A 13627-nucleotide genomic window follows, 5' to 3' on the forward strand; every position below is an offset into this window, starting at 1 on the left:
CATTCCCCTGCCATTACCTATTTTTTAATTGCTATGATATTGTCCTGCTATTAGTGTTTTACCTAATGTTTATTATTGATGTCTTCCCTCGCAGTTCATTATATTTTCTCCCAGACTAAGTAACTATGTATTGATGTTTTGTATCCCCCTGTTTTGTTATTCATATTTACTGCTGCGGTTTTCGTTGTAATCTTATTGTTTTCAACTGCATACTGTACCCTACTAGTGTATCGTTCTGTCTTTCACAATACTTTTATTTTCTTTTACTTTCCGTGCTAACCGTTCGCTTATTCATAGATAGCTTTAAGATACATGTCAATTACCTGCCCTAAACCCGAACCCACTTACCTGCCCACACTACACGGAATTCACTGCATTGCAGGCAACATATTTTGTATTGGCTTACACAGTTATTATCATGGTTCAAGCCTGCAAACGAAGGAATCCTGAGCCCGCCGCACCGAAAATTAAGCACACTTACGCTCTCACGATTGGCGCGCCCAAGACGCACACGGTTAGAATTAAGTTCAGGCCTAGCTGCCTATAAGTATGTATACTTGCATATTTAGCCCGAAGATATGGAATTTTTATCCAAGAATTAATTTTAATTATTAGATTTCTCTCTACAAAATAATGGTACTCTACTAAACTCGCTGATCCTGACAAATCCAAAGTAATTAACACCTCCTCACTGTGACAGATTGTTCTTATGCTTTTACTTTTTTTGGCATCTTAGTAAGGTGATTGACAAGGGTATTATTTACCTCCTCATTAGACCTTTTACTTGCCTGGTAATCATATATTTCAGCCTCTGAAGACGATATGTCCCTCCTCGCTAATTAATGTTGGACTTCAGTGTTGCACATCCGCCACACCTGCTACTCTGGCACGCGACGACCCTAGCGACTAACGGATCACCAGAAATTATCTATAGACGCCGAGCAGAACCTGTATGCCTATTGCAGTTTTCAAATGTTGCAGACGACTCGAGGATAAGCCTTGCCCGTGGCCAAGCGAAGTAAACAATACATAGCAAGACTGGATGGGATATTTCATACCTGCACCATGTACACGATTTGTGTACGTTTGTTGGGCGTTAGGCCTGGACGAGGAATACAAGGAACTCTGGACAAAAGTCAAGGAGGACCTGAGCGAGACCTTCGAGGACGTGTAGACGTCGAGGACAGACGGATTTACCAAGGACCACGATGAAGAGGATGACAAGGACGAACAGCCATGAAGATACATCAGGGACAGTGCACGCGAGAACGAAATAACCAAGTCAGGACCAGCTAAGTTGGGTCACCCTTGAGGCAAATCTAAGGTGCCTCGAGGGCGAGGCGTTAGTAGTGGCCGAGCAATATACCGTGTCATCATCATCATCATCATTTTGGGGCTAACGCCGGCAGGGGCGATTAGCCGCATCCACCTTTCGTTTCCACCTACGAGGGTCCCTCATGGCGAGCCGCCAGGCAGGGGCCCGGCCCATCTCTAGTTCCTCACGACAGGTTTGATCGATCTGCCCAAGCCACGACTTTCTCGGTCGTCCCACAGGGTTGTTTCGGACAGAGACAACCTGATGGGCAGGATCATCCTGCGGGAGTCGAGCCAAGTGGCCATATAGCCTGAGTTGGCAATCACGGATTGTGCAAGTAACAAGTCCTGTACCGGTCTCACGGTGCAGCCGTTGGTTGGACACATAGTCCCGCCAACTGTACCTTATGATAAGGTGCAGTGATCTATTACAAAAGGCATCAAGACGATTCCAGAGCACAATATAGTGTCCAAGTTTCACTACCACAGAGTAAAACTGGCAGTATCAGGGCCTTGAAAACACGTAACTTGGTCCTTCTGCATAAGTACCGGCATCTCCAAATACTCTTGTCGCGAGATTTCATGACCCCTGCTGCCAGGCCAATCCATCTACTGACTTCCTGGTCTGACAGCCCAAAGTCGTGAACTGCACTGCAGAGGTATATAAAGCTCTCTGTGACTTCGATGTCTTCACTGCAAGCACGTGCCGACTGCACAGGATCTCTTGGTAAATGCATCAAGAGCCGCCACTAGGGTTTCCAATGATTCAGAGAGAACGGCAACATCATCAGCAAAGTCAAGGTCTGTAACCTTGATTTTGCCCAGAGTTGCTCCACAGTGACTTTTGACTGTAGCTCTACCTAGTATCCAATCCATGAAAGTGTTGAAAAGTGTTGGTGCAAGAACACAGCCTTGCCTCACACCTGAACTAACAGGGAAGAAGCTCGACAGACCCCCACCACTCTTTACAGTAATTTTAGTGCCTGTATACAGGTTTGCTATTAGTCCAATAATCCTTGTCGGAATTCCTCTTAACCTCAGGATCTCCCAGAGTGATTCGCAATGCACCGTGTCAAACTCCTTCTTGAGGTCGATGTAGGCTGCGAGCAACCCACGTCTGAACTCACGACAGCGCTCTACAATGACTCGAAGCGCCAGGATGCGGTCTATTGTGGACTTACCAGAAGTGAATCCAGATTGCTCCGGCCTTTGGTACCTCAACAGGTGGTCTCAGTAGGATGTGCACGAATACCTTGCCTAGTACACTGAGTAGTGTAATGCCTCGGTGATTGCTGCAGTCCCAGCGATCCCCTTTCCCTTTCCAGAGAGGGATGACCACACCCCTTAACAGGTCAGGGGGAAAGGTACCAGTCTGCCAGATGGCAGACAGGACTGCATGCAAGCCCCTTGTCATAGGTTCTCCACCAGCCTTTAGCAGTTCAGCTGGGATGCCACAAACACCTGCTGCTTTACCACTCTTCAGTTTGGAGATCGCCCCCCTGACTTCAGTCAGGGAGGGTGGATCCTCACTGATGGGTGGGTCTGGCAGAGGAATCTCAACATTACCCGCATCCATGTTAACTGTTGGTGGATCAACCTTATACAACTGCTCAAAATACTCAGCCCAATGCACACGCACCCCATCAGGATCTGAGATTATCTGGCCACTTGCTGAGCGGACTGCAGTCGTCTGAGAGGAGGGTTTGGAGTTCAGCTTTCTCAGGGCTTGGTAGGCAGGACGAAGGTTATTTACTAAGAAATGGCTTTCGACCTCCTCTGCAAGATTACTGATAAACTGTTCCTTATCCCTTCTCAACAGTGACCTAGTCCTGTGCACCAGAGAACGGTGCAAGTTGCGATCTCCTGACAATCGAGCCGCACGACAAGCATCTGTGGCTTCCAGTGTCTCCTGCGAGATGAAATTCTGTCTTGCTCTTGGGTGGTCACCAAACGCTTGAAGGTATCCCACATAAGAACAGGGTCTGTCAGGCCTTTGAGTGCTGTGAGACGACCAGAGATAGCCTCGGCAAACCCCCGGGCACACTCGTCCTCCCTCAATCTGTCCAAATGAAACACCCTAGGGTGTTCATTTGGGCGACAGGGGGTTCAATAGTGGACCCGGAGGGTAGCCACAACTAATCTATGATCAGTTCCACAGAACTCGGCGCTTCGATACACCCTGTAGTTCTGGAGGATCCTCCACCGAGTGCTAACGAGGATGTGGTCGATCTCCTTGGCCACACTACCCGTACCGCTGTACCCAAGTCCAACGATGCGGGTCAGAGCGCTGATACCAGGAGCCAGAATTCCTCAATTTCTGGGACCTAGCAAAGTCACGGAAAAGGAGGCTATTCTTGCTGCCAGCATCAGCTCCTGAGCCATGAGGACTGACAGACATCTCGTAGCCAGCTCGATCACAGCCAGATATCGCATTGAAGTAAATATACCGTGTATGTAAGCACAATTTGTGTAACCCATTAGACATAGACCATGTGGCTGTTTGTCACGTGGCTCGAAGTCCAGTAGAGAACCATTGACTCAGCGAGGACTTAGCTAATGAGTTTATCTGACCTTGTTTGACCCCTAATTTCGTGACAAGCACTTGCCGGGCTCAGGTCGTCACCGTCTCACCGGCTGGTTTGCGGTCCCGCGATACCACACCCAGCGCTTACCCAAGACTCGTCTCGTGTGTTTCCTTCACTGTGTAGTACTCTTCATTAATAAAGAGTCACTATCACTGCCCAACCAGTCATAACCAATGTTTAAAGGCCTCTGAGTATCTTAAAACACCTCTGTTCCCAGCAGCTGCCTTTCCTCCTTGAGCAGACACAGGTGCCCGTCCAGTTTTCTGCTTTTGCACTTTTATGAAGGAAGTAAGCATCCACCCTCGAAGGGAGCCGCTTCATAAATGGACACGTTCGTCAGACAGAAAGGAGAGAGACATGGCAGACAGGCCAAGCCACATAGGGTCCAGCTCCACCACCTCGTCCTCGACCCCAGGGACACGGGGGTCTCTTGGAGGGTCTCATTCACTATGGCCACCTTCTCTCACAGACATCATGGAGACAGCGGTGCTCCCAAACCTAAATATACATATGCACATATATATATATCGAATACAATATATAAATACATATGTGTATGTATAAACATATATATATGTATGTATATATATATAAATATATATAAATATATAAATACATATGTGTATGTATAAACATATATATGTATGTATATATATAAATATATATAAATATATATATACACAATAAAATATATAAATTATGCATATACACATATAAAACTATATGTATACAAAAGTATATATATGTATATATGATATATATATATATAAACTGTATAATACATAAATAAATATATATATATATATATATATATATATATATATATATATATATATATATATATATAGGTGTGTGTGTGTGTGAGTGTTTGTATATATATATATATATACATATATATAAATATATATATATATATATATATATATATAGAGAGAGAGAGAGAGAGAGAGAGAGAGAGAGAGAGTGGGGTGTGTGTGTGTGTTTGTATGTATATATATATATATATATATATATATATATATATATAGAGAGAGAGAGAGAGAGAGAGAGAGAGAGAGAGAGAGAGGGAGTGTGTGTGTGTGTGTGTGTGTGTGTGTGTTTGTATGTATATATATATATATATATATATATATATATATATATATTTATATTATATATCATCATCATCAGCCTGAAGCAGAATGTAGGCCTCTATCAATCTTCTTGTCACTAGTCTGGCTCGTGGTCTCTTTATGTTATCTATAGCCCAATCTGTTACTTTCTTTGTCGACCTGTATGACCTGCTCATTGCCATTTTTTTTTTTTTTTTTTTTTTTTATGCTCACAAGTATCTTCCACTTTTGTCTGTTCCCTGATCCACGTTGCCTTTATCTGATCTCTTAATCCCTCTCTGGGCACTTATTAGATTCCTCTCCAGTAATCTGGTTATAGTCCATGTTTCTGATCCGTAGGTCATAACTGGGAGGACGCATGGGGTTAAAGACTTTTCTTTTTAGACATAATGACAAGGAGCCTCTTAGCATGCTATTATGTCTGCCGAATGCGCTCCAGCCTAGACTGATGCGTTGCTTAATTTTTCGTTGCTAGATGTGTTTGTCTAGAGGTGTTGTCCTAGGTATATATACTTTTCCACCCCCTCTAGTGCTTCACCTTGTACATGCCTCTGTTCGAATTGAACTCTACTGTTGCAAGTCAAACTTTCAGATTTTCTCTATTCAGATTGTTTATTAGTTGCTTTATTTAATTTACAGAGTCACTGAAGAGAACAATATCTGCAAATCTTAGATTGTTTAGGTTGAATATTTCCTTAAGGCAAGCTGTAAACAGTTTTGGTGAGATGGTATCGCCCTGTCTAACACCTTTTTTAATTGGTATTTTGTCGGTTTCCGTGTGAAGCTTGATGGTTGCTGTCCCATCTTCGTTTATCTCTGCCAATATTTTAGAATACATCTTCTCTACTCCCTGTCTTCGAATAGCGTTTAGTATTGCTGGTATATGTACAGGGTCAAATGCCTTTTCGTAATCGATGAATGCCATACACAGGGGTTTCCTATATTCGTTTATTTTTTTATTTTATTTTATTTGGATAAGTGTATAGGCTGGTTAGAATCCAGACTGTCCGAGGTGCGAGTTGTGATGACTTGTGTGAACAGTCTGTAAGTAGTTTCTATCCTTCTTTTATGTACCAAAATAACTATTGCTTTTTCCCAGGCTTTTGGATTTTTTCCGATGAGAAGGCATTTGTTAAAAAAAAAAAAAAAAAAAAAAATGGTTAGTTTCACTGTTGCAATTTCATCTGCATCTATTATGATGCTATTATGATTCTGTCTTCACCTGGTGTTTTCCCTCTCTTCATGCCTTTAAGCGCTCTTTTTATGATATGATGCTAGGTACGTCTCTTGTTACCGCGTTCGCTTCTACCCGTGGCTGTTCCTTTATAAATCCCTGTAAAAGTCTTCCACTACTCTCATGATTTCCTTCTTATTTTATGTCACTCCTCTGTCTGGATTCTTTATTGCATACATTTGATTCTCCCTATTCCAAGTCTCCTTTTATCTGTTTTCATGCTGGTACCTGAGATCACTGTTTCAATTATTATTTGAGTATTGAATTTCCGTGCATCATCTCCTTTCTTTTTACTTTGTCTTTGTTAGTTCAGCTAATTCTATCATGTGCCTGTTTGACGATACTTTTATAACCCTACGTTTTTGTATAAGCTGTTTAGTTTCTACCGTACGTTTGCTGGAACTTTGACGTTCTTACCGCCTACTTCAAGTGCAGCTTCCTTTATTAAGTTAAGGTTAAATTCTCGCTCTGGTTTTTAAGTTAGCTAAAATTAGCTGTGGTTTTCGTATGAGTTTGTTCCTTTCCCTTCTGAGGTGTAATTTGATTTCGCATCAGATCATTCTATGGTCCTTACCAACTTTTACATTATTAATAACTTCACATTTATTAATATATCGCGCCTATTTGAAGTCAATTTCGTTTTTGATGTCTGAGGGCAACTTCTATGTCCACTTCCGCTCTCTAGCCTTATTTCGAAGAATGTATTCATGATATTGAGTGATCGAGCCACCGCAAAATCGACTAGCATTTGTCCCCTCTAATTCCTAGTACCTATTCCGTGAATTCCCACTACGGTTTCTCCTTCTGTCTTTTTACCTACTTTGGCATTAAAATCTCCCACAATTCTTGTGAAATGAGTTTTTATTCTCTCGCTGGCTAAATGAACATCTCCATGTGTGTGTGTGTGTGTGTGTGTGTGTGTGTGTGTGTGTGTGTGTGTGTGTGTGTGTGTGTGTGTGTGAGTGTGTATGTTTGTGTGTATATATATATGGATGTGTGTATGTGTATGTCTGTATATATCATATATATATATATATATATATATATATATATGCAATGTACACACATACACATATGTATGTGTGTGTGTGTGTGTGTGTGTGTGTGTGTGTGTGTGTGTGTGTGTGTGTGTGTGTGTGTGTGTGTGTGTGTGTGAGTGTGTATGTTTGTGTGTATATATATATGGATGTGTGTATGTGTATGTCTGTATATATCATATATATATATATATATATATATATATATATATATATATATATATATATGCAATGTACACACATACACATATGTATGTGTGTGTGTGTGTGTGTGTGTGTGTGTGTGTGTGTGTGTGTGTGTGTGTGTGTGTGTGTGTGTGTGTGCATATATATATATATATATATATATATATATATATATATATTTATATATATTTATATATATATATATATATATATGTGTGTGTGTGTGTGTATGTATGTGTGTGTGTGTGTGTGTGTGTGTGTGGTTTGTTACATATATATTATACATAATATACATATAAACACACACACACACACACACACACACATATATATATATATATACATATACATATATAGGTACATATATGTATATGTATATATATACATATATACATATATACATATATATATATATATATATATATATATATATATATATATACCAAACCAGCTCTCTACCCCCTCTGCTAAAAAAAAAAAAAAAAAAAAAAACAACAACATAGATATATCAAACTACGTATATGGGTAGTTTAAGTTTTGAAATCAGGAAGCAAATGTTACTAAATAATTCCCCTCAAACTAAATTCACTTTTCTCCTCACCAACACTAACAATATAGCCAAATACCAAAAACAACCTTTGAGATGTAACTCTGACATGTCTTCTAACTTAGTATACTTATTTACCTGACCTTGCTGTCAAGCTCGGTTAGTGGGCTCTACCTCACGATGGTTACGACACCGCTTCCTAGAACACAAAGGGAAATCCAGGACTGGCCTTCCGCTGAGCAAACCATCTTCCTCAGCAGTAAAAGAACACTCCTTAACACAGATTTTAGAATTCTATCTTCTTTTTCCTCCCGCCCAGACCTTATCATCTCAGAATCCTTACATGAAACCCGAACTAAACAACCAACGCAACAACTAGGTCTTTCCTCTCAACCAACATCCACTTTGGTTAGTTTACCATATAGACAGCTATTTTATTATATTTATATGTTTATGTTGTATGTTCTTTGTTATGTTTTCATCACATCTATATATAGTTCGTGTGCATTTTTATATATTTGTAATTATGTGTACAATTTAAAGTTCAGAATCAAACATCTGTATCTATTATTGTCTAACTGACTTTTTAATGGTTCTTTTTGGCAGTACTGATGATGAAAGTCTTTTTTTTTTCCTTCGAAACCTTTAATAAAGAAATTCTTCACGACTGTGTTAGTCTACCTCTTCATACTTACCATACGACGCCTGAGTGGCAAAGCTATTACGAAGTATATCAGAAATATATAATTATATATGTACATATAAATATAGAATTATATTTATATATATAAATATATAAAAGTATATGCACATATGTGTGTGTGTGGCTATGAGTCTGTGTGTGTGTGTTTACACACACACACACACACATACATATATACATATACATATATATATATATATATAATACATATACATATGTATACAAAAATACACACATGCACACATATGATATATATACATATACATATATATAAATATATATATATGTGGATATATACATATATACATACATAAATATATAAATATATATACATATATACATACACAAATATATGCATATATATATACATATGAATACACATAGCTATCGATCTATCTATATAAATAAATATATGTATAATATATATGTTTATACACATATATATACATATACATAATATAAATATATATATATATATACATATACATATATATATGTATAATATATATATGTATATCATCATCATCATCATCATTGGGGAACTAACACCGGCGGGGACGCATAGCTACATCCACCCTTCGCTTAATCCTACGAGGGTCCCTCATGGCGAGCCGCCAGGTACGGGCCTAGCCCATCTCTAGCTCCTCACGACAGGTTTGATCGATCTGCTCAAGCCACGACTTCCTCGGTCGTCCCACTGGCCTCTTCCACCAAGGGTTGTCTCGAACAGAGACAACCTGGTGGGCAGGGTCATCCTGCAGGAATCGAACCAGGTGGGCATATAGCCTGAGTTGGCGATCGCGGATTGTGCAAGTAACAGGTCCTGTACTAGTCTGACGGTGCAATCGTTGGTTGGACACATGGTCCTAACAACTGTACCCCACGGCATCAAGACGAGATTCCAGAGCACAAGATAGCGTCCAAGTTTCACTACCATATAGTAAAACTGGCAGTATCAGGGCCTTGAAGATACGTAGCTTGGTCCTTCTGCACAGGTGCCGGCTTCTCCAAATACACTTGTCAAGAGATTTCAACACCCCTGCAGCCAGGCCAATCCATCTACTGACTGCCATGAACTGCACTGCCGAGGTATATAAAGTCTCTGTGACCTCGATGTTTTCACCACAAGTGCGTACCGACTGAGCAGGGTTTCTAGTTGGCCCCTAAAATCCTGGATCTTGGTCTTTGTCCAGACCTCTAGCCCCAAGGGCTTCGCTTCATTGCTAAATGGATCAAGAGCCACCACTAGGGTTTCCACAGATTCAGATAGAATAGCAACATCATCTGCAAAGTCAAGGTCTGTAATCTTGATATTGCCCAGAGTTACTCCACAGTGACAATGGACTGTAACTCACACAAACGGATGAGCTCGATAAAGCAATTGACTGGAATAGGGATCTTCTCATGAGATGAAGTAAGTTTTCTTTCAAGGAAATCTAGGACATCGTCAAGCGGGACGTTAGTGAAGATGAAATCTACTTCAAAACTCACTAATTTCTTACCGTGCGTCGGCAAGTTTCTAACCTTATCCATGAAATCCATTGAATGTTTGATATGACTATCAGAAAATGATCCCATAAAAGGAGATAAAACGCTCGCTAGCCAAGAGTCTAAAGGACGGGTAACTGAGTTACAAGACGAAATAATAGGCCTTAGAGGGACGCCCTCTTTGTAAGTTATAGGAAGGCCATAAAAAAAAAAAACGGAATAGTGGGATTACCGTTCTAAAACGATCGAAAAATTTAGGGTCGGGACATTTAGCAGTAATACGCCTAAGGTTTTTGCGAAAAGAATCCGGGACTGATGGGTAAGGGTTCAATTTCATTTCTTACTGTGGCTGTTTTCCTTTCATATATATATATATATATATATATATATATATATATATATATATATGTATATATGTACACACACACACACACACACACACATATATGTGTGTGTGTGTGTGTGTGTGTGTGTGTGTGTGTGTGTGTGTGTGTGTGTGTGTGTGTGTGTGTGTGTGTGTGTGTGTGTGTGAGAGAGAGAGAGAGAGAGAGAGAGACAGAGACAGAGAGAGAGAGAGAGAGAGAGAGAGAGAGAGAGAGAGAGAGAGAGAGAGAGAGAGAGAGAGAGAGAGATCCCTTCACATACCCTTTGGTACACATACTCCTTTTTGGAAACTCTGATCTACCAAGGTCCAATATGTTGATCCATATGGAAATACCATTTTTGCTCTGGATTATGTAAACTCTGAACACTTTCTGAATAAGCCAACTTACAATATAAAAAGACAGTAAGCCTTTTTAATGGTCTTGAACGTAAGCATTGATATTTGTAGATTGATCAGAGCTTGATCCCATTTTGACATAACAAAGTTGCCTGTATCAACTCTATAGTATGTTGGATGATTAATTCCCTTACCTGGATGATGTCGTGGTACAGCTGACTCTCCTCCCGTACAATCCTGGCCTCTTCTTCGGTCTCGGGTCGTCCCACTACAAACACGGCTGCAAGCTTGAGGGCCAAACCTTGTGCTGTGGCGTTAGCCCATGTAGTGCGGGTGGCATTTCTCAAGCCATCCTTGCTGATGGAGGAGTGGACGTATGCTATTACGTCCAGATTTGGATGCTGCTTTATACAGAAATCTATCTCGTCTATTAGAAACTTCTCCGGAATTTTGGTTCGAGGAGGAGATGTAATGACGTTCCTCTTTTCTTGCTTAGTAACTTGTACTTGTCTAGTTATCGCCTCCCACTCTAGAATTTGTTTTTGACTAGCGATTTTCTTTACTACCTGTTGGAAGAATATACTAATCAACTTGTTAATCCTTAGCTAGCGGGTGAGAAAGACAACACTTTTGGCCTGTCGCCTGCGTAATACTTGAGAATTATATCTAATACATATAAATATATATAGGACATTTCTCTTTAGTGTTTCCCTATTCGAGTCTGAAGTGCAGACTGAATCAAGTCAAGTCAGGCTAAGATTCTGAGATTACAGAATAAAAAAAAAAATAATAATAATAAAAAAAAAAAAAAATCCAAAATTAGATGAAGATTCCATACTATACTTTTTAGAAACTTAGGTTTGTCAAGTGCATTCGGTATTCTTGTTACTTCATTTACTTGTAAATACCAGCAGAAACCCTGATCTTTAAAATTTATATTACAGTTTATTTTTTATTCTGATAATATATTCATAATGTTGGGTAGAAACTAGCATACTGTTGAAGTATGATGACTACACGTACTACTATGTTAATTATCCATCATGACGACATCAAAGCTTCCACAGAAAACCATCTATTGTTTACAAGAAATTAAAGGTGATTTGATTGTAGCTTTTACTACCCTGATTTCCCATCCTCGGTTGGTTTCTCGTTACCTTGGGAAAGAAACTTTGGTAGAACATCCCTAACACGAAGGCGATGGACAAAAACCCTGCTCGCTGCAATTTGTATCTAGCAAAGCCTGAAAATCGAAAAATAAGAAAAACGTTCAATAAGATAGGATATCAAAATTTTCAAATGGTCATACGACACAGTCTGTGTGTATAGTTATTGTCATATATGTGTATTTGTTCATTTTTCATGTGTTTCCTGGGGGAGAGGTGCCTCTTACCTCTCATTCTGACACCTTTTCTTCTTGTTATCTATTGGTTGTTTGTCTTGACGCAATTGTATTTCTTTCACGCTTGCCTCTTCTTGCGTTTTATTACACCACTTATTTTTGGTAAAATCATATCTGCGGAGTGAATCATTAAGCTATGATTAGAGCTCGGATTAGATCATATTTTTGTTTGACAACCACTAGTTGGTGTTTCATTTAATTTTCTTAAGTACTGTTAATACACGCATATTTCATTTCTATACACACACACTCACTACACACACACACACACACACACACACACACACACACACACACACACACACACACATATATATATATATATATATACACATACATATATATGTATATATATGTATATATGAATATAAAGAAATTTATATATATGTGTATATATATATGTGTGTGTGTGCGTGTATGTGTATATATCTATAAATATCCACACATATGTGTGTGTGTGTGTGTGTGTGTGTGTGTGTGTAAATATACACAGTATAGTGTAAACAATATCGTTCCATATGTCAGTTCTGGCTTATGTCTGGCTTAAAAAGCCGTCATTTCTAATGGCCTAAAGTTGTCTCTAGACAGGTAAAACCGGTCGCTTGATTCTTTTCACCCCTTATCTGGAGTGTTATTGCCTCGGAATCTACTGTTTGATTTTATTTTATCGATTTTTTTTCTACACCACTTTGGATTCTTTGATATTACAAATCGAAGCTAATATAAAATGCAAGCTTGCATTGTCTTTAAAGTACCACTGTAGTTATCACGTATGTGAATAAAAACCGCATCAGGTGTGGTGGTGGTTTGGTTTGCGAAGTTCTAGCTTCGCCCGGGCCTTCTGAATATGGCCCGGCCTGTGTCAGCTTTTTACGGCTGTCTCATTGAGTTGTCTGACACTCGGTGCTTACCGTGGCGGCGGGATTGCCAGCAAACGCTCCTGCCGCCATGGTGTAAGCATTTCGCTTAGCCTCTTTACCAGCACGGCGGCTGTTGTGGGCGGTCCATGTCTCAGGAATTGTGTATGGTCACAATTTTCTAGGTAGTGGACTAGTGTGGCGTTCGGCTGGCCGCAGTGCTTGCAGCACCTTTCATCGCGTTCGATTGTTGGGATAATCTGCCATGCACAGTGGTAACCTAGGCGCATTCTGTGAAGAATGACTTCGATACCTCTGTTGCTTACTTCAGAGAGTGCCAGTGGTTCATAGCCTGTGGCGTCTGAGTACCAGCTGGCCGAGGGGGAGGTTCTCGTTTCCTCTCTGTGGAGCTGCCGTAGGAAGGTACGACCGACCAAGGCA

The 13627-nt window shown here is 40.0% G+C and overlaps 1 protein-coding gene across 1 annotated transcript in view; it reads right to left on the reverse strand.

Annotated features, from left to right (window-relative positions):
• Positions 1–12445, reverse strand: part of LOC125047302 (beta-1,3-galactosyltransferase 5-like) — an 18415-nt gene extending 5970 nt beyond the window's left edge. Inside the window, exons 1-3 of the mRNA XM_047645549.1 lie at positions 12321–12445; positions 12085–12170; positions 11122–11493 (exon numbers count right to left, since the gene is read on the reverse strand). Coding sequence (XP_047501505.1) covers positions 11122–11493; positions 12085–12170; positions 12321–12327 — 465 coding nt within the window. The 5' untranslated portion in view covers positions 12328–12445. The remainder of the gene's footprint in view (positions 1–11121; positions 11494–12084; positions 12171–12320) is intronic.
• Between the last annotated feature and the right edge of the window lie 1182 nt (positions 12446–13627).

The sequence above is a fragment of the Penaeus chinensis genome, chromosome 40 (assembly GCF_019202785.1).
Source record: "Penaeus chinensis breed Huanghai No. 1 chromosome 40, ASM1920278v2, whole genome shotgun sequence".
Taxonomy (NCBI): Eukaryota; Metazoa; Arthropoda; class Malacostraca; order Decapoda; family Penaeidae; genus Penaeus; species Penaeus chinensis.